This window comes from Hippopotamus amphibius, chromosome 7 (genome assembly GCF_030028045.1).
Source record: "Hippopotamus amphibius kiboko isolate mHipAmp2 chromosome 7, mHipAmp2.hap2, whole genome shotgun sequence".
NCBI lineage: Eukaryota > Metazoa > Chordata > Mammalia > Artiodactyla > Hippopotamidae > Hippopotamus > Hippopotamus amphibius.
The window spans coordinates 129,393,933-129,415,278 of NC_080192.1; the positions used below are offsets into that span (position 1 = coordinate 129,393,933).

The 21,346-nt window shown below is 54.9% G+C and overlaps 1 protein-coding gene across 1 annotated transcript in view; it reads left to right on the forward strand.

The window, feature by feature from the left end:
• The window catches only part of DNMT3A (DNA methyltransferase 3 alpha), a 102,793-nt gene that overhangs the window by 45,347 nt on the left and 36,100 nt on the right, over positions 1–21,346 (forward strand). Inside the window, exons 5-7 of the mRNA XM_057740808.1 lie at positions 8,250–8,520; positions 14,342–14,385; positions 14,841–14,987. Coding sequence (XP_057596791.1) covers positions 8,250–8,520; positions 14,342–14,385; positions 14,841–14,987 — 462 coding nt within the window. The remainder of the gene's footprint in view (positions 1–8,249; positions 8,521–14,341; positions 14,386–14,840; positions 14,988–21,346) is intronic.

Here is a 21,346-nt window from a genome sequence, read left to right on the forward strand (position 1 = left end):
TGCATTGTATTTACCTGGGGGATTTTTGAGACGGTGAGGGGCGTGAAGTGATGGGAGTCATGTTTTAGGAAGCTCACGCTGGCATCTGTGAGCATCGTGGGTTGAGCACAAGAGAATGCTGGAAGATAGGGTGGGGTGAGGCCAGAAAATACCCCCAGAGCCTGTTGGGCGTGATGGGACAGAATTGGCAGGGCCTGCCCTGCTGGGCTGCGGACCGGGGAGAGGAAGGAAGATGCGGCTGGCCCCCGGGGACGGTGGCAGTGTTATCGTCAGAGACCAAGTCTTCTGGAAGGGAGCGGGTTTGGCAGGGGCCCTTTCAGAGGCCACTCTAGATAGCTGGTCTTTTGGGGGGAGTGAAATCCCAGAATCTCCATGTTGTTTTTCCAAAAACCCCGGTTTATTTTCATCTCTCCCTGGCCCCTTCCCCAGAGCCACACGTTCCAGGCCACCTCCAGCGAGAGGCATTCATTCCCTCAGGTCCCGAGCCCTGTGGGCTTCCCTGGAGCCTGAGTTGCACCTGCTCCGCTTCTGCCACTGCAGGTGCCCGCATCTGGGCAGAGCTGCTGCTGCTGGTCTTCTTTCATCATCCGCACCTGGAGAATTTTGTGCGTTTCGGTTCCGCCACCTCAAGAAAGATATAACGGAGCTGGAAGAGCTCCAGAGGAGGGCAGCTAAATCAATCAAGGGGAAGGCGAGGCTGCCAAGCGAGGACAGACAAGAGAGATGACGGCTCTCCAGTCTGGAGAGACCAGGCTGAGCGGGGATGTGATTAAAGCTATGAAGTCACGCCGTAGGGTGGGGCAGGATGAGCACGCCCCAGCGGGGGTGGGCGGGGGTGGGGAGACACCCATCAGAAACTTCAGAAAGGTACGTGAAGCACAGAAAAGAAAGCACCGTTTTCCATGCTGAGTCCCCTTCTCACTGAACCTGTCACCCTAGGCCTGAATGTAGAGATTGAAAACAGAAAGACACTTCAAAAGAGGTTTACTTAAATACGACGTGGATCTTCTCTACATAATAGCGTTTTCAAGGGAGCCTCCAGCTCACCCTGAAATCCTTTGAGGTTGACTTCAAAGAGCACAGCCAGGCCCTCTTCCAGGTGGACAGGTGTCCCTGCTGGAAGCGGAACGCTGGGTGGGTCACCACTCACCAGGCACGCTCGTTCTTGCATCCATTTGTCAACGGCCAGCAGAGGCCCAGACGGAGTGACCTCTGAGACCTCACTGTGCCCTGAAGTTCTCTCCTCAGTCCCAGGTCACACACATAGACACACACACACACACACACAGAGACATACACACACACACACACACAGGAGAGATCTCTGGGGAGGAGGGTGGAAAGGCAGCTCCCAGCCTCAGTGATGAGAGAAATGGTGGGATCTAGAAGTCGTACCCAAGCTGGGGTCAGACTCACCAGAGTTAGCCCTCTTTGGCCTCTGGTCCTCCTGTCCCTTGACCCCACTGGTGGCCCTTTTAGCCACTCCACTAGGGAAAAGGAAATTGGAAGGGTCAAGGTCCTGGTTCCAAAGTCTTGGAGTCTGACTCCATTCACCCCAGGAAAGCTGAGCAGGGAGGCATGAGAGCCCTCTCTCGGGAGTAGGCGTGGTGCACCTCTCTGGCTCTCCCTGCCTCGAGGCCACTTCTGGCCAGTCAGAGCAGAGGGCTGCCGGGGGAAGGGGCTGCAGGAAGGCCTGGAGCAAAGGAGACAGAGGAGCCCAGGCCCAGTGCCAACACTTAGGGGACAGGGCTGCCTGGCTTACGCGGATGGTTTGGCTGTTTCCTGAAACTAGAGTCAACCCGGGAAAACCCAGGGCTTGGTGGGGAGCTGTTGGGTCTGCAGCAGCCGATCGACTGGCGTGAGCAGTGGGTGTGGGTGGAGGGGACTGTTTGTGTGTTTTTGTTGACATCACTCTGGGGCATCTGAGCACAGCTCTGTCCTGTGGCCGGTGAGCGGATGTCTCCGGGCCGTGGTGCACCCCTTGGTGTCTGCACATGTGATTGTGTGTCTGTGTGTCTTTAATCAAGAGGCCATAGCTGGCCGGACGCCAGGGTTCCTGGCTGGCACAGAGCTGAGCGCTGCCAAGGGCCTTAAAGGCGCAATGGCAATTGGGGGGGGGGGGAGGAGGAAGGCTCGGGTGGGCGAGGTGAAGCTGCCCCACATCTGCCAGCCTCTGGGCCTTCCCCCCAGAGCTGCCCCGGGATTTGGGGGCGAAGGCCCTTTCAGCAGCAGCTCCTGGCACGGGAGGAGAGGGGGAGTCAGGTGCCCAAAGCCATGCCAGGACCTGGCTCCGACCTCCAGGGGCTTCCAGTGGGAGAGGCAGGGTCCCCGGGTCTCCCCACGCCACACTGGGGCCCAGGGAAGCCTGCACGCAGGGCTGCCCTGGAGGGCTGGTCCTGGGGCCCTGTCTCCCTTGTAGCATTTCCCTCACCTCTTATTTGCCAGGTTTTTAATGTGTGTGCGTGTAGGTATTACAACTGTAAAAAAGGCCTCAAAAATCACTTCCCTACTTGGAGCCTCAGCTTTCTGCCCCACCTGAGACAAGGTCTCCCCTCCTGAGGGGAGGGTGGGGTCCTGGGGTCCGGTTCAGACTTCCAGCAAAGGGGGAGGGGAACCGGGGAGAAGGGCTGCTGGGGAACTGGCTTTGGCCCGGACAGGTTCACTGCAGAAGGTTTCTTCGTGCTTTGCCTCTGGCCTTTCATCGTGGTGGCTGCTGCCAAGGAAACAGCCGGCAGCCTTTCCCTGGCCCTGCTCAGGCACATCAAAGCCTCCTTCTCCTCCTCGGAGCCCTTGGGATTTGAGGTTGGGCTTTTCCGGAGACTCAACCCAGAGGGGGTGCTAGCTTTCCAATGCCTCTCCTGTACCTGGGTCATTCTGGAAGCTTTACCACTTAGAAGGTGTGTGACCTGAGGCAAACCTTGGAGGTTTTTCCTTGGAAAAGTGAGAGTAACACGACCCATCAGGAAAATTGTGATAATTAAGTGTATTAATTGTAAAAGCATGTTGATGCCGCGTCCTCTGCTTAGTACAGGGGAGCTGTCGGTGGAGTGGTTGGAAGGAAGAAAAATAAAAAGATAAATAAGGCAAAGCTCACAGTCTAGGAGGGAGACACACAGTAAACAAACAATTAGGTACCACGTGAGGAGTGCTCTAACGAGATAGGGTGTGAAAGTGCTTTGTAAACAAACGTGGTGTGTGGTGGGCTGGGGGATGGGAGTGAACGCTGGGTGGACTTCAGGGCCAGGCTCCACAGGGGCTTTGGGGGTATTGGGGGCCAGGCTGAGGATTCCAAAGACCAGGGCCTGGCATAAATACCTTCCAGGGTTGTGCATGTGTGTGTGTGTGTGTGTGTGTGTGTGTGTGAGTGAGAGAGAGAGACAGACAGACAGACGAACAGACAGACTTTAAAATGTTCCTTAGAAGACAGAAAGTAGAATAGTGGTTGCCAGGGGCTGACGGGGGGGGGGGGGGGGGGGGGGGGGGATGGGGAGATTTGTTTAATGGGTACAGAGTTTCAGTTTGGGATGATGAAAGCGTTTTCAAGATGGATGGCGGTGGTGGTTGTACAGCAACGTGAAGGTACTTAATTTCACTGAATTGTACACTTGAAAATGGTTAAAATGGTGGATTTTATGTTACATATATTTTACCACAATTTTAAAAAGTTTTTAAAAAATGGTCCTTAGGAAAAGTCCTTGATCCGTGCCCCTGTCCTCAGCCCAGGGCTTTTCAACAACGGCACCATCCACACTTGGGGCTGCATAACTTGGGGCGGGGGGCGGGGGGGGGGGCCGTCCTGTATCGTGTACGGTGTTTAGCAGCATCCCAGGCCCCTACCCATCAGAAGCCACCGTCCGCCCACCGTGTGGGGACCAAAAATGTCTCCGATACATTGCCAAATGTCCTCTGGGGGGCAAAATCGCCCCCAGTTGAGAACCACTGCCTTCACGGCTTGGAATAAGGAGTTCTCCACTGGAGAGGCCTGAGGAGCAGCTGGGCAACAGAGAAGCAGGAGGCATTTCCCTGGGGTGCAGGGGCCTTGCCAGGAGGGAAGGCAAAGATCAGCGCGCTCTGAGGGGCTCCAGGAGGGGGTGGGCAGGGTTTGAAGACCCAGGGCGAGGCACACTGGGCGGGGGTAGGTGCACCGTGGGTGATGGGGTCGAGCTTGACTCACATCTGTTGTGTCCACCCACCCAAGGGAGGAGACGTGAGGGGGCCCATGGCCGCCACTGCCATTCTGCCAGCACGCCTGCCCCCTTCCCCCACCCCCACAGGTGAGAAGCAGAGGAAGTGGAAGTGGTCACCTATAGCTGCACCTATAGCTGCTGGTGGTACCTTCTATAAGGACCAGGGGCCTCTGCTGCGACACCTCCCGCCACGGGAAGAATGAGGGTCTCAGGGTGTGCTGTGTCTCCTCTCAAGGCAACTGGAAAGAATAAAAGCAAACAAAAACAGGATTTTGAACAGTTACCCCTGACATGCAGCAAAGTTGACACTCCCGCTAGACGTGTGAACTGGATGCTCTCGCTCCTACGCTGGTCTTTGGCATTAAGGAATCAATTATGAATATTGAACACCTGCCGGGTACCCTACTCCACCCCGCGTCTAACCTAATAAAGCAAGTCCCTGCCTCCAGGAGGCCACAAGCTAGTTATGGGGGGCGGGGGGGGGTTGGGAAGGAGGGCACAGGCCTGGCTGGGGTGGCCGCTCCTAGTGGCTTCCAGGTCTGCTCTTCTCACCTGAGATGCCCTTGTAGGGAGCACCCAGCTCGTCCTTGGAGATTTAGTCGCTTCAGTCCATTTGCCTGTGGACCTCCTTCCTTCCTCTCAGTGGTTTCTTCTGGGTGGATTTGACTTGCCCAGTTACCCTGAACCCCAGAGAGAGGGCCCGTGGGGGGCCACTGCTAGCTGTGTGTGTGGGGCGGGGGGCGGTTCTTGATGGGTAAGATGGATCAGCCGTTGACCGTGGCAAGAGTAAGCAGCTCCCCCAAGCCCAGAGCTCTGGTTGACTCAGGCTCCTCCAGGACCAGTGAGGGCGGGCAATGGAGGATGGGCTGGTCGGGAAGAGAGGAGGGGGGCACTGGTGAGATCCGGGTGGATTTCAGCCCGCTGAGCTACCCCCGGAGCTGGAGCTGTGCAGAGGGCTCCCCTACCCCTCGTCCGCGCAGCCCTGGAAGGATGGTGTGTCTCACGCTGCGGCAGACTGGGGCCCTCCAGGGCAGGCCTGGGAGGGGTGCCCGAGCGGGGTGGGTCCGGACCCTGGGGCCAGGTGGGGTCTCGGAGCAGGTACTCCTGGGTCTCTGTGCTCTGGAGCTGGCAGTCAACAGGAAGTGAGTCCCAGGGTGAGAAGAGGCTGTGTGGTCCCCGGGCAGGAAGTGAGTGACAGAGGAGTTGTCTGAGCAGTTTGTGGGGCTGGGAGCCTGCCCCAGCTTGAGGTGTCTGTGGGGAAGCAGTGGCTAGAGGAAAGGAGGACACGGCCATGGTAAGAGATCGGCGCTGACCCAACCTTCTCAGCCCGCGTTGGCCCGCGGGACCCCCGCGCCCTCCTCGCTGGGAGTGCCACCTCTGGCGCCCGGTGCTGCTGGCACAGCCGGAGCGGAGGTGGCCGTGGGGGCCCCGGCGGGTCTGCTCTCCAGGTTGCCTGGGCCCCCTGACTTTCTCACACACGGGAGCCTTGAGGCGTGAGAGGATTTACCCAGGGAGGGGAGTTCTAGGCCAGGGCGCCCGCCGGCGTGAGCAGGGCGGTGGGAAAGACCTGCTGAGGCCCGGACAGAGGGTGCGGGTCCTGACACATGGGGACGGCAGCGGAGGAGAGAGACAGGGCCTGCCCTTCCCCTGGCCGTCCTGGGCTCGGCCGCCTGGCCCTGCTGGCTTCCGCCCCGAGTGCCCAAGCCGAGTGGAGGAGTCTCCCTCCCCGCAGAGGCCAGAGGCCTCCTCTTCCTCTAGCTGCAGCCCCCCACCGCCGCTGCTGTAGCTTTCCGTGGGAGGTTTTCTTCCTGGAAGCAGGCCCGCCCCACGCCGCCCCAGCCGCCCCCACGCAGCCCGGAGAAAGCAGCCTGCTCGCCCTCAGGCCGCTCTGTGTGGGGAGCTCACCCAGCGCGGACTCAGATTTTTATTTCTGTTACTTTTGTTCCAAGGCCCTCGTCCCTCTTTGCCACCTCTGGGGTTTCCTCACCATACAGCAGCGGGCTCAGAGTTGAGATGGTACCTCCTTGGAGGAGAAGCAGCCTTGGAGATTGTGGGGCCTTGCAGGGAGGCTCTGGGGAAACCAGTGCTCTCTCAGGCTCTGGGGGGCGCTGCAGGGGTACAGCTCTCCGGAGGGAATTTGGCAGGATCTACTCACCCTTGGGTGGGCAGGCCCTCTCCCCTGGCCAGTCCACGGGTGGGGCTCTGGCCTACAGAAAGCCACAGGTGCCCAGAGCTGTAAAGGCAGGGGGCTCACTGCATTGAATAAATGAAGACACATCCATCCAGTAGCATGCTGAGCAGCTGAGACGGGAGGCGCGGGACCCACAACCGCCGGCGTGGAGAGCTGCCCGCGTGCTTGCTGGGTGGAAAAGTGAGAACAGGATACGTCGTATCATCCCTTCTTAGGGGAAAAAAAAAAATCTGGATCCGGATGTGTGTGTAAATACATGTGTACAAACATGTAACTTACACATGATTGTAGATGCAAAAAAAAAAAAGTCGAGAAAAGATACTCGCCAAACTGTTAGCGATGGTTCACCTGTGGGGAGTGATTTTGGAGGTACGGAATTGAAATAGGAGCTTTAACCTTTTAATACTACCCATTTTTGTGTGGTTTGAATTTTTTTTTTCTTTTTTTTATTGGAGTATAGTTGCTTTACGATATTGTGTTAGTTTATACTGTACAGCAAAGTGAATCAGCTGTACGTATACATACATCCCCTCTTTTGGGGATTTCCTTCTCATTTAGGTCACCACAGAGCACTGAGTAGAGTCCCCTGTGCTATACAGCAGGTTCTCATTCGTTATCTATTTTATATATAGTAGCAATAGTGTAGCTAGGTCAATCCCAATCCCCCAATTCATCCCACCACCCCCCGAGTTTTTATAATAATAGACTTTCATAAATAGAAAAAAAAAACCTTAAAAAGAAGGAAACCCTCCTCCTACCCTGGTCCTCTCACCTTACAGGTGGGGAGCCTGAGGCGCCCTCTTGAGCAGCACCTCCCCGAGGTGTTTGCTGAGCCGGTGCCGCGCCAGCCCTTCTCCGGGCAGCTGTTCCTCAGGGGTGCCCGCGGGTGTGGACGAGCGCCAGGCACAGGGCACTCCCGTCTCTCCAGCCCCACGAGGACACCTTGGTTCCTCCTGAGACGTCCTGGCCTACCCGCCCCCCGATGGCCAAGGACCGAGTCGCACAAAGTGTGTGGCTTCAAGCTAATCACGGAAGTCTCCGAGCGCCTCCGCAGGGAGGTCGAGTGGTTCTGAGGGGCTCACGGGCGAGAAGGCTTCGCCCACCGTGCAGGGACGCTTACGAAGGACGGTTATGCCGACTGTCGATGTGATTCTTGTAGCAGGCTCAGCTCTGAAGCTCTTGGGGACAAAGCAAGACACTTCCTCTTCGAGGGGAGCCTGGCGCAACGTGCTAGGGAGGGTTGCTGCAGAGACTGTGGGTTGCTGGCGGGGGCCTCGGCTCTCCCGGCGTCTGAGGGCCTGGGAGAGGCTGTGGGGCCACAGCTGAGGGAAGGAACGGTGCTAGGCTTTGGGGCTCAGCCCCCTTTCACCGTCACACTCCACTCGGTCAGGCAGCAGCTCGAGAGGCCAAGAGGACAGCCAGGGGGGCTTTGACACAGAAGTCATATCAGCCAGGGTGACTAGAGTCTTCTGAGGAGGGTCCTGGCTTGAAGGAGGGAGAGTGTGAGGAGCATCTGTCTTCAGTAGGGGCCACAGAGAAGACGCCGGGACCCTCTGTCACCTCAGTGAGTGAGGGTGGCGTGGGCTGGGGTGCAGCTTACAGTGGAACCAGGCTGTCAGACCTGCTTGTGTTCTTCTCCAGTTTTCTTGACTGGAGTCCACAGACCTCTTGACTTCCGGGGCTCAGGCCCATGAACCCCTTGAATCTGAGAGAAGAGCTGTGAGTGTATTTATTTGTCTGCATAAACATTGACGTGAACGCAGTTTTCTGGACAGAGGGTATATAATTTTCACCAGAATCTCAGATGGGTCGGTGATGCCAAAGGGGCTAAGACCCCTGGTCTAATGCTCCCCTCCTGCTTATCCTTCCAGGTGGAAAGCAGTGACACACCGAAGGACCCCGCCGTCGCCTCCAAGTCCCCGTCCATGGCCCAAGACTCAGGCCCCTCAGAGCTGTTACCCAACGGGGACTTGGAGAAGCGGAGTGAACCCCAGCCAGAGGAGGGGAGCCCCGCTGGGGGACAGAAGGGCGGGGCCCCAGCAGAGGGAGAGGGTGCAGCTGAGACCCCGCCCGAAGCCTCCAGAGCCGTGGAGAATGGCTGCTGCACCCCCAAGGATGGCCGGGGAGCCCCTGCAGAAGAGGGTAAGTCCTGGGCACAAGGGGGGCAGCCCCTGCTGGGCTGGCCACGAGCCCCCTGAGGGTTAGACCCGCGGGGCCTGGCGGGACCCAGGAGGCACGGGCTGGGCGTGGTAGCCCAAGGTCTGCTTGCCAAGGCTGTGCTGCTGGCTGGATACAGCCTGCACACATTGTATTTGGCCCTTGTAGTATTTTAAACATTTCAAAAAATTAGTTGCCAGTATTGAAAAATCAAGACATTTCACATAAAATTCTAGAGTTTTGGCTTCCCACGGAAAAAAAAAAAAGCTAGATCTGGCAACAGTGAGTTTGCAGAATGCCAGTGGTTGCTGGACTGGGGTGATGGCTGTCTCCCCATTGCCTGGTTGTACGCCTCGCTTTCCCTCAGCCTTTGCCTGGCCTGCTTACTCTTCCACGAGACGTGCGGCTCTTCGGGATCCAGCGTTGGTAGCCCCCGGCCTGGGTGTTCGAGGGCGGCGGATGCGCTTGTGGGTGTCAAGAGCGCAGTCAGCCTTTCCCAGCGCGGATGTCCTGAGCCCACCATACTTGAGTGGACGGGACGGAAGTTTGGCGATGACAGAGTCGGAGAGGGGAAGGACAGGTGGGGGTGGGCCGAGCACTGCCCAGCGCAGGCCTCTTCCTCTGGGGACTTTCTGGCCTGGCCCCGGAGTCCTGGAAAGTTGCCCGCTTTTCTCTTTCAGGTTAAGCCAGCGATTTCAGGGCCAAGAGAGCTGTAAACATGTTGGTAATGAGGACAACTAGCATGTGTACAGGGCTTCACAGTTTACGAAACGCTTTCTCATACGTTATCACATTGGATCCTCCCAGGGCCCTGCCAGGTTGTTTTGCATATGTGCATTTTAATTTCCAGAAAGTCTTCCTTCCAAGTGTACATGATAAAGTGAGTCAATTGATTAATTGGCATAACTTAATTTCGCATGCATCCAAGCCTAATATTCGTGCAGGGTAGAGAGCATCTCCAGAAAAGAGGTTTCCAAATTTATTTAAAAATATCTTTCATTCATTTATTCTTCAACTAATATTTACCATGCTTCCATCATGTGCAAAGCGCTTTCTGAGGTACTCACTGTGCATCTGTTGTTTTAGTTACTCTTCCAAACAATCTTCTTCAAGAGGGATTATTATCCTCATCTTAAGGTGGAAAAAAAATTGAGGCTTAATGAGATGAAGTGACTTGCTCATGGACCCCAAGCCCGTTAGTGGCAGATCTAGAATTCTTTCCGTCTTGGTCTCTCGCTTCAGAGTCTGCGTGCCCTTCCCACGTCCCCTGCTGTTCTGGAGTGGGGCCTGCAGTGGGGGCTGGTCCTGAACTCAGCACTCCGGGGATGTGTCCTGACACGTGGTGGGAGTGGCCAAGGGGCCTGAGTGGCGTGAAACAGGAGGAGAGGGAGAAAACGCCATCCTCCCCTTACATAGGCTAGATGTGTGAGAGCAGAACTGGGGAACCCATCAGCCCTTCCCACCGAGTAGAAAGCTCCTGGGACCCCACCCTGACCTGCACCCAGCTGCCGCCCAGGGCCGGGGCAGCCCTTCCTGCCTGATGGAAAAGCACTGCAAGGCTACTCTTAACCAGTGAGCGTTTGCTTTCGGTTTGGGATTTCCCCACCTCCGTTCCGTTCTCAGGAGCAACTCCTTCAGTCAGTCGACAGGGGCTTGTTAAACACCCAGTTGGTGTGTGCCAGGATCTGGTGAAACCATCATGAGCAAAAACCTGGCTCTTGCGCTGGAGGACCTCACAGTCCACTGGAGAGACAGACATTAATGAGACATGCACAGTTCTCTAAGGGAAAATAAATGTGGTTCTCTGAGGAACTAGAACAGAGGAACCCCGGCAGCCTGGGCTGTTACACCTAAGCTGAAGGATGAGCCAGGGGAGGGAAAGGACGGGAGGGGGTGAGAACAAGTGGGAGGGAGCAGGGTATCCAGGGACCTGACAGAAACCCACAAGTCTGGAATGCGGGGAGGAAGGGAGAAGGGCGTGCGACAAGGGGACGGCAGATGGGGCCAGCGCAGCTTCAAGGTTGCCCTCTCAGAGGGTGACGTGATCCACTTTGCCTTTTGAAAAGATCCCTTTGCCATCTGGATCCTGGACTGCAACATGGGCTGGGAAGCAGGATGAGCGATTAGGAGGCTGCTGCAGGCGCCGAGGGGAGGAGAGTGGATCTGGGGAGCTGTGGATGAGTGCCAGGGACATGAAGGGGACCAGGAGAGATGGTTCCAGGGTGCCTCCTGAGTTTGGGACTTTCCACATTGAGTGGATCCTTCTCAGAATCTTAGTGCAAAGTACACTGGGCAAAAACATCCCACGCGTCCTTGATCTCCAAAGTCTGGCCTTGGAGCATTCCTGTGTGGCCCCAGCTATTCAGGCAGTGAGGATGCTGGCAGGGATCAGAGCTGGGGTCCCTAAAGGTCACTGTGAATTGCCTGGATGCTGAGACTGGTGAGCTGTTACCTAGAGGGGTGGGCAGTGGCCTACTGGAGGCTCGGCCGCCTGTCCAGCAGTCAGCTGCCTAGTACGCTCTGCAGCTGCTTGGTTCCAAGAAGGAAGGAGACTGAGGCCCCAGGGAGGAAGTGACTTGGCTGTGGTCTCCTTTCGGTTCCCCTCATTCCAGGTCTCTTTTCAGGGGCCCCATCTGTCTCTCCCGGAACCTCTCTCATTAGTTCCTACACAGGAAAAATGGAGGACTTTAAGGCAGTCTTGGCCTGGGCACCCTCCTGTCGGCACGTAGGAGCCCCAGATCCTGATAGCACAGCCAGGAGAAAGGAGGAACAGGGGAGATGATGAGTAATAAGGACAAGAGCCACCTGGACAGGCAGGTGGTGGCCTTGGAACTGCTCCTGCACTCCTAGCACTAAGGCCGTCATGATGATAGTGACAGTGGTAATGTGGCTTTCTTTTTTTACTGAATATTAACTATGTGTTGAGTGTTCTATGTCGTTGCTACTCCAAGTGGTCCACGGACCAGCAGCATCTCCTGGCATCACCTGCAATGTTAGAAATGCAGAATCTGAGGCCCCACCCTAGACCTACTGAATCAGAATCTACATTTGAAAGGAATCCTCATGATTTTGATGCATGTTAAACTTTGAGAAGCCCCGCTCTTTATGTAATTCTCTTATTTAATCCTTGTGAGCATCTGAGAAAGACCTTTTTAATCCCCATTTTTCAGATGGGAAGACTGAGGGTTCAGACAGGTTAAGTTACCCGAGATTATACAACTAGTAAAGGACCAGAGCAGGGTCAGCACAAATCTCTCTGCTTAGTCTGAACACATATTTTGGGGGTCGTGACTGCCCTCTGAGGCCAGCCTGGCCTCAGCCCTGTCGTTGAGATGTGGGTTCACTTTAAAGGGAATTTGCGGGTGGCCCCTGATAGCGTGTAGCCTCAGACCAACAGGTAAGTGTTAGAAGCACCCTGGCCTCCCCTGCCCTCGGGACCTGAGATGCCCCAGGGTCATGTCCAAGCCTGCCAGGGCCACCCTGGAAGGCACACAGCCACCTGGCCCAGCCTGTGACCCTGGACCTGGGCCAGGAGCAGATGGACTGCAGAGGGAGTGTCGAGAGAGCAGCTCACCCCCCTTGACTCAGGACAAGTGCCGCATTCTGAGGCAGCCCAGTTTGTTGTTGTGCTGGGCCGGGCTGGAAAGTGTGTGTGTGTGATGTCACTCAAGTGGGCATGCGCAGAGTCTGTCAGGGAGAAAATTCCAGAAAGAAGCCAGCTGGAACCCGCATGAGGAAAAGTAATTCTGTTTCGGGGAGCTCGGGGGCTGGGGAACGAGGCAGGGGGGAGCACCAAGGTGTGCCGTGTGAAATGAGCTGGCCGGCCTGGGAGTCAGGAGCCCTGAAATCTGGCAGTACGTCCCTCCGCTGCCCGGGCCTCAGTTTCCCCGTGGAAGGGCTGGACAAGTACTCCGTCATCTCTGCAACTCCTTCAGCCCTGACTTTCTTTCTTCTAACGTATCGATGCTTCCCCATAAACCAAGTGCCACGGAGGGTCCGCGAAGGAAGGTCCCAGGGGTCGCCGGGCTGCCGCGTGATCCGAGAGCGGGCGCCCCCTCCTGGCAGCCCGGAGCCTCGCGGGGAGGAACGCAGGGGTCTGAGAGGAGGGGGCGTCCCCGGGAAGGAGGGCGGGCCGGAGCCCGTGGGAGGGGGAGCCGGGCTCCAGGAGGCCCGAGAGACAGTTGGGGAGCTGGCTGTGGTGAGACGAGGGAGCCTAAAGAGACAGAGAAGTCCGGTGAGACATACCTTAAAAGGCCTGCTGTGTACACAGCCTTGGCGAGTGCACGCGCCCCCCGCTTCCTCCCCGCGCCCTGGGGGCAGCTGGCACCGCGGGGTCCACAGCTCCCAGTCGCCCCCAGGTGCTGGCCCTGCCCTCCGCATCCCGGTCCCCGGGGCTCCAGGTCGCCAAAGCCCAGGGCAGGAGCCCCAGCTCTCACCCTCGTGAGCAGGGGGAAAGAAACATCCTCTTCAGGGGCTGCGGATTCAGAGCCCTTCAGTGCTGCGGCTGGCTTCCGCCTCAGAGCCAGGAGATGCAGGAGGGGCTGTTTTTTCCGTTTTGGGCTCTTTGTCTCCCCTTCACACACACACCCCCACCCCGCCCCAGCCACCATGAGCCAGCCTTAGTGACCTTCCTGCTTTGGGCTCAAGCTCAATGCTCTTGGCTTCAGACAAAGGCGTTCTGGGGCCCAGGTGAAAGGAGGCTCACCCCCACCCCCCCGTCCTCCAGCAGGAAGCTCCAAGGCGTAATTAACCCAACCCACAGCCAGGCCAGGGTTGCAGACTTTGGGGTGTGCTGGGCCTGGGAAGGGCATTTGAGAGGTGAGGACCCAGAGAAGCAGAGGACCAGGGTGGGAGCGCAGGGACATTCTGGAGTGTGGCTGTTCTCTTGCTTGGGGCCTGGAGAAGGACAGGAGCGGATAAGTCATCATCACTGCCCCCCCCCCCCCACACCACCCTTAAAGACCGTGCTGCTGGGGCATCAGCCCCCAGGGGAGCCTACTCTTCCAGGAACTGGAATCAGGCCCCATTGAGGAACAGCGGGGAAGCGGAGCAGGGAAATGCTGCCTTCCGAAAGCATTAGAAGGGTTGTGTACCTCCATTCAGTGAGGAAAAGGCTGGGAGAGGTTACAGAGGTCACATGGAGACAGTTGGAATCCAAGTCTTTTAGAATAAAGGCTGAACTCGGGGATCTGAAATAGGGTGGGGAATGGAGTACAGAGGCAGATATTCATGATAGAAACACAATATTGAGAACTGCAGGAGCACCTTAGATACCATTTCCAGCATCTTTATTTTCCAGATGAGGAAACTGAGTCTCAAAGAGACGACGTTGTTTCAGCAGAGTGTTGCTACAGTTGCCCTGTCCACCCCCACTCCCTATAGCATCTTTGCCGCACCCCACACATAGAAGTCAGTGCTCCCTTCCAGGGCCAGGGAGGGCTGTGCAGTCTGGCCCCTCCTCTGGGAAGGGAGCTCTGTTGACTGGGAGCAGCTAAGGGGGCTATTTCCAGACCCCTCCGTGTGCCTGAGATACTCAGTGGGCCAGAAACCACAGCCCTGGCTTTTCTGTTGTTCCTTTGGATTTGGGCCTCCAACTCTGCCCCAGTCCTTTTTCTGCCCTGGCTGTGCTCTGAGTCCTGGGGCCAGCACGATGCCTGGCACGTGATGGGCCATCAGGTTTGACGTAGGAATGACTACATGGTTGGAGAAGCCCTATCCCCTCGGCAGGGACCCCAGGCACAAGGTGAGGCCTCTGAGCCACTCCTGTAACTCTGCCGACAGTCCCTTTGTTCTTCCCTCTCCACAGGCAAAGAACAGAAGGAGACCAACATCGAATCCATGAAAATGGAGGCAAGTGTTTTCCTCAACCCCCAGGGGCTCTGTGGATCCTGATTCTAGGAGAAGAAAGCCACCGCTCTGACCGACTGTGGCGAGTGTGTGTGAGGGGAGCCCAAGGTGGCCCCCGGCCCCTTCTTTTACCTGTCCCTCTGTGAGGAGCAGAGGAAGTGGGTGTGGAGGTTGGAAGGCCCCAGTGAGGCAGCCAGCTGGTCCCCCTCTGAGACCAAGCACCTCCCCTCCCGGTTTATGTCCTGCCCCCCATCCCGCCCCCAGTGCCTCACTTCTCCAGCCCAGACACGGGCTTGGCCCGCACTCACAGGGCTGGCATCTCTGGCCAGGAGTCAGAGCTCCTGTGTTCTGTTCGAGGTGAGTGCCTCCTCGGTTTCCCCTGCAGGAGGAACAAACCCTGCAGCGGGGCTGTCCGTGCCCACCTTAACGCCGGTCTGTCTCTGTCGTCTCTGTCCTAGGGCTCCCGGGGCCGGCTGCGGGGTGGCCTGGGCTGGGAGTCCAGCCTCCGCCAGCGGCCCATGCCGCGGCTCACCTTCCAGGCGGGGGACCCCTACTACATCAGCAAGCGCAAGCGGGACGAGTGGCTGGCACGCTGGAAAAGGGAGGTGAGGTGCCTTCTGGCCTGGGCCCCAGCCCGTCCCACGGAACCGGGAAACCGGAAGTTAGCTTCCCCACCAGCTGCGGCCGTTGTTAGGTCCTGGCTGAGCCTCGGTTTCCCCTTCAGGTTAACCCCTCGCACTTATAGGGAACTGCTGGATTCCTAGGCAGTGACTGGGTCCTTTGTCCTTTCAGCAAATGTTATTGGACACTTACCGTGTAAACAGGCAGCATCCTAGGCTTTGTGCATCTATAATTCCTGCCATCAGGGAGCTGACATTCTGATGGGGGAGATGGACAGAAAACAAGGGGTGAAATAGAGGGTAACAGGGGCCTGCTTTAGGTGAGGTGATCAGGAGAGGCTTCTTGGAGGTGGTGGCATTTAAGTTGAGACCTAAAGGAGTAGATGAGCTGGCTCTGTGAGTTGTGGGGTGGGAGAGAACATTCTAGGCAGAGGAAACAGCACAAGAGAGGCCCTGACTTTTTTGGCTGCGTGAAAGACCCGTATTCCCGGAGTGAACTGGGCGGAGGAGAACGTGGGACCAGACAAGCTAGGAGGTGAGCAGGGTCCAATCACACAGGGCCTTGAGGTCCTGGCCAAAAGCTGGCTTAGCGCTGAGTATCCTGGGAGGCCATCGAAGGTTTCTATGCAGAGGAGTGATTTGATGTGGATTAAAGGAGCAGCAATGGTGACAGAGGGACAGATCCAGAGATTTAGAGACAGAAACAGCAGGGCTTGCTGACCGTTGGGCGGCGTGGGGCGGGGGGTGGGGCGGGCGGAGAGGGAATGGCAGGACTCAAGCAAGACGCCCAGGGGTTTGGCCTGAACACCTGAGTCATGGGTGTGCTACTTCATCAGGTGGGGAAGACTAGAGGAGGAGCGGGTTTGGGACTGGAGGGAATCAAGAGTTTCTAGAGTGTTGGGAGGTCCAGGCTGCAGATCAAAGGTGGGACGGCGTCAGGAGCAGAACCTGGCAGAACCTGGTGTTTAAGTCCACGAACACTGATGAGCTCACGTAGGAAACAGGAGAGAACAGAGGCGGTTTCCCAGGATTCCATCCACAGAAACCCGACACTTACAGCCACGTGGAGAGGGGGAGTGGCAGCAGCGGGACTGAGAAGGGGCCTGGGAGGAAGATGAGGGAGGAAGAGCCATATCTCAGAAAGGAGAAGGTTTTCCAGAGGCAGTGACCACCCAGCCCTGCGGAGGCTGAGTTGCGACCTGGAGGCAGCTGGTGACTTTTCTTAGAGAGGCTGCCATGCGGTGCGGGTCCAGAGGGAGGAAGCCAGCCCAGGGAGGGCTTCAGCAGCGAGAGGAGGTGATGCCTTGGAGACCAAGGGGCAAAACCAGCCTGCCTTTGTAGGGCTGGTCTCCTTTATGTCTGATTAGTAGAGAGAAGGCACCAGGAGGGGAAGGGAAGTGCCGTGAATTGGCATCACCTAGGGCCTTTCACCTTCACTCTTGCTTGTCTTTACCCTAGGCCTGCAAAGGATGGTGTTATCCCGTTTGCATTGTGTGAGAACTTGCTCTAGAGAAAGCTGAGTACAGGTGGGGGGGCGGGGGGGAGGGTGACTGCTTGATTGTTTCCAGTTCCTTTGGGGTCCAGGAAGGCAGAAATTTCTCTCCTGAAAGAGCCTGGAAAAGGAGCAGCCTGTCCAAGGTCTGGGAGAAGAGAGGCTTGACTCTGAGCATTAAGTGTGGTCTTTGGGATGGAAATTCATTTGGGACCTGGGGCTAGTCCCCTGTGGCCTGTGGGGGGTGGGGGGCGGCTTTGCTTTTTAACCCCTTGTTATGTGTGATCTGTGTTTCTGCTCTCCCTTAGCCCTGGGGCCAGAGGCTAGAAATAAAGACTTTTTAAATTAATGTTTATTTATTTGGCGGCACTGAGTCCTTGTTGCGGCAAGTGGGATCTCCATCACCGCGTGTGGGATCTTTTAGTTGTGGCATGTGCGCTCCAGTTTCCTGACCAGGGATCGATCCAGGACCCCCTGCATTGGGAGCAGTGTTTTAACCACTGGACCATTAGGAAAGTCCCTAGATATAAAGACTTTTACAGTTGAAAAGCTTCTAGAAATTTGGTGATCCTCAAACTGTGCTCCCTTGAAGAAGCATTATGGAGGCTTGCCCTCAGTTGCAATGAAAAGGCAGTCTTTTCTCAACTCACAGGGAAAAGTAAAATAATAGATACATTTTCTCAATTTTAAAATTTCCACTAAAATTTTAAAAGACTTTTTTTTTTTATTATGAACCTGTTCTGATATAGACAGAAGTAGAGAGACTAGCATAATGAGCCCCCATGTACCTATAAACCAAACTTCAACAACCATTAAAAACTTTTCTAGACGAAAGAAACCTTTGGTATCTGCTTCCCCCAGACAATAAAGGTCATCAATGAGCGTGAACAGAAAAACTTTAAAGTTGATTTAATTTACAATATTTTAGGGATGTGTGACTTGAGATGTAGAAACTTGCACCCAGAGTATATTTTCTGCCGTTAACATGGTTCCTTGTTCATATGATACAACTTCCAGTACAAGTGGTAGAATCCTTGAGTCCCTCTTTCAGACTAGGGGGCTAGGGCTGCAGTTACATGCTGGCAGGGAAGGGGCTGGCATGGGATTCGAGTCCAGGCTCCTGCTGCCCCGTGGGACCCAGCCCCAGAGACCACATTCACTCCTCTTGAGCTCTGCCAGGGCGCTAGGGAAGGGCTACCTACAGGTAACAAGAGTTTTAGGGAGGACTTCCCTGGTGGCAGTCCGGTGGTTAAGACTCCGTGCTTACACTGCAGGCGGCTCAGGTTTGATCCCTGGTCAGGGAACTAAAATCCCATATACAGTGTAGCCAAAAAGAACAATGGGGAAACACAGGTAGCTCTCAAGATTCCTAAGTGCCCCTCAGGCTAAAGAGCAGTAACTGTCTTTATCAGGCCTGTTTTCTAAGTGGCTTACCAAGGGGAATGAAATCATCCTCCTTTTGCAGTTTCCTCTTAGTTCTCTGGCAGTTGGCCCCTTCTTCTGAAACTGTCTCCCTAAGCCTTCCTGACCTCATCCCCAAGACTCTTCCGCATCTCCTCCCACTGCATCTTCTTAGCATCCTCCTCTGTCCCTTTTCTGTGGCACCCCCAGATGTCTGCTCCCACCCTCAGCCAGTCTTGATCAACCCTTACCATTTATGTGCTGTCATAAAATCCTACTCCCCAAAAAGACACGTTCCCTCCTGCTGTATACAAGCTGTTTCCCAGGCAATGCCACTGGGAGGTCCCGCCAGCATTTGCAAACCTCAGAATGTGACACCTGCCCTTTAAAGTTCCTGCAGGGCACCATCATTGAGCTGACAGTCAGAACCCTCCCTGAGTGCTGTGTAAGACACCAGAAGCCTAGGGGATTGCTGGTTATCCTATGATAGGGCAAGGGCCTGGGCATCTCAAGAAGAGCATCACCGAGGGACTTAGCCTAATTCTGCCTGGGGTTGTCCTCGAATCAGCAAGAGGTGGCTTTTGGTTTTTAAAGGATGAACTTGAATTTAGGGAAGAGGGAGGAAAGGCATGGCAGAAAGAGACGTACAGCATGTGCAAAGGTTCAGAGGCATAAGACAGTGTGGCCTTTTCAGGATTGGAAGTTTGTGGTGGTAGATGATGGAGCACGGGGTGCAGGTGCAGGGTTAAGAGCAGCAGGAGTGTGGCTGGGAAGCTGGGTGGGGCCTGAGGACTTGTGTGCCCTGCTCTGAGGCTTCACCTGCTGGGATCCTGGTGTCTGTCCCATCTCCTATTCTCTGCATCTCTTTACTAGTCCTTTTAAGGATTAATCTCTGCTTTAGTCCCAAAAAAGACACATTCCCTCCAGAATCAGCATGGCTCTACATTGTCTCCCCATCATGTCAGAAGTCCTCTGGCTGTTTCTCAAGGCTTTGACTCTCACTGTGACCTCCACAATGGCTCCACCCCACTTCACTACTATTCTCTAATAGGAAGGTCCCCTGTTAGGAACCAGTCTCCCCTTTATACTTACTTCCTCCCTGCCTTTGTTCCTGCTGTGCTTTCACCTATCCATTCTTCAGGGTTGAGTCCAAGAGCTGCTACCTCCTCCAGGAAGCTCTCTAGGATTTCTCCAGTCCACACTGATCTCTTCCCTTCTCTGCACCCCTGTAGTCCTTACTGTTAATATTGTTGGGTTACCAATCAATTATATTTCATAGAGTATTTTTCACTAACTCTTACACGTTATGTCTTCACCAGTTATGCCCACCCTGATATTGGGCTGGGAGAACAGGCTCAATGAATACCTGTTGGTTGGCTAAGCAATTGGTAGGTGGGTGAATATGAGACGTCTTCTCAGGGAGCTCAGGCCCAAGCCATTGGTTTCTAGGGGTGCTGACTGGTGTACCTGGAGAACAGCGTGGGGTCAGGGGACCGTGGGCAGGCTCCCATGGGTAAGGCAGTGCCTGAGTCCTCTCAACCCTGCGCTCCTGCTGTTCCCACTGGGCCTCCCTGTGCCTGAGCTGAGAAGAACCTTCCTTGGCCCGGCAGAGCTGGCCCAGGCCCCCGTCAGCCGGGAGAGCAGAGGCGAGGCATCCCTCCAACCAAAGGAGGACAGTTCCAGGCTCCTCTTTCTGACTGTTTTCAGAACAGGATGACCCTGAGGGAGCAGTTTCGGCTTAGGAAGGGCTTCTCACAGGTGTTGCTTCATTAACCCTCATTGCCGACAGGCACAGGCCTGGCCGAGCAGCTGGAACAGTCGTTGAGCTGAGAGCCTGCGGGCTCCCAGTGTGTATCACTGCTTATGGTTTTAGGACGCAGTTATGGCGGATGATGTTATGACTATCATTAATCTCTTCGCCCCAACCAATTCTAAATTACTTAGAGCCAGGGTACCATGTCCTGCTGCTCTAGGATCTGGTTTCTTTCCTGGCTCCCAACCTGAAAGGAGGGACTCCTGCATCCTTAGACTTATTAGATGCTTAACACATACTAAATACCAATAACAAATAATCTGTGGTCCAAATATCACAGTCTCTCCTCCCCTCCCCAATCCCTCCTGCACTCAGACCCTCCTCCCCTCCCCACAGGCTGCCCAGCAGGCAGCAGGGCCTTCATTTTCCTGGAGGTGAGTCCAGATGCTGACTCGGCTACTTACTGGATGTGGGACCTTCAGCATCACTCAATGAGCACAGCTGAGGTCCCTGTGCTGTTTCTAGACTTGGCTGTACTCTGCTTTCCTGGGCATGTCTCATCTTCGTGGGAGCAGCACTCACCAGTTTGTTTTCTGCTTCTGCCCAACCTGAGCTTGTTCAGTGCAGGCCCTCTGGGCACCTCTGCCCCTAGGGCTGCCATTCAGGAAGTACTAGATAAAGGTTTGCTGAATGAATGAATGAATAATTCTAATCTCAGAGTTGTGTGGGTTAATAAGGTATAGCATTTATAGCATCACATTTATAGCACAGGGCCAGCATGTAATAGGATACAGATAATTTTTTTTTTTTGGCTGTGCAGCTCAGCTTGCGGGATCTTAGTTCCCTGACCAGGCATTGAACCCAGGCCCTCAGCAGTGAAAGCATGGAGTCCTAACCACTGGACTGCCAGGGAATTCCCAGAAATGAATAATTTTTAAAAACTGATTTTACATAACTATTACACAAATACATTCTTGTTAAAAAACAAAAACCAAACACACAAACCATCACTCCCCAATGATTTTAATTCCTCCACCAGAGGTACCTAATGCTATCAGTTTGGTGTATATACGACATGATTTTCTCTATCTGTATGTGTGTGTAAATATATAATTTTGCTTCACAGTTGCTTTTTTTTTCTTTTCCTTTTTTAATATAAATAGAACCACACTGTAGTTTCGTTTTACAGCTTGGTTTTTCACTTAGAATAAGTCCGGGCAATCAAGCCACGTAATTACTGTTCTATTCCACCATATGGATTACCACGATTTTATTTAACCATTTTCTTATTGGTGGACATTTGTGTGGTTTACAATATTTTACTGCATAAGCACTGCAGCAGTGATCATCCTTGGTCATGCCTCTCTGTGCATCTGTTTCTCTAAGATAGATACCTAGAAAGAGAAATGCTGGGTTGAAGGGAATGTATATTTTGCAGTTTATACAGTCTGCCAAATTGTCCTGCAAAAAGGGCAGTGCCAGTTTATGCTCCTGTAAACAGGGTATGAGAAGATTTCCACCTTTGCCAACATCAATATTTTGCTAATCCAATGGGTGGGGAAACGGTATCTTGTTATGATTTTAATTGGCATTTCCCAGATAATAAGTGAGGTTGGACATCTTTTCATATGTTTATTGGCCATTTGTGCTGCTGCTTCTGTGAGCTGAGCAAATGTTGCTTCCTCCTGCTTTATAACC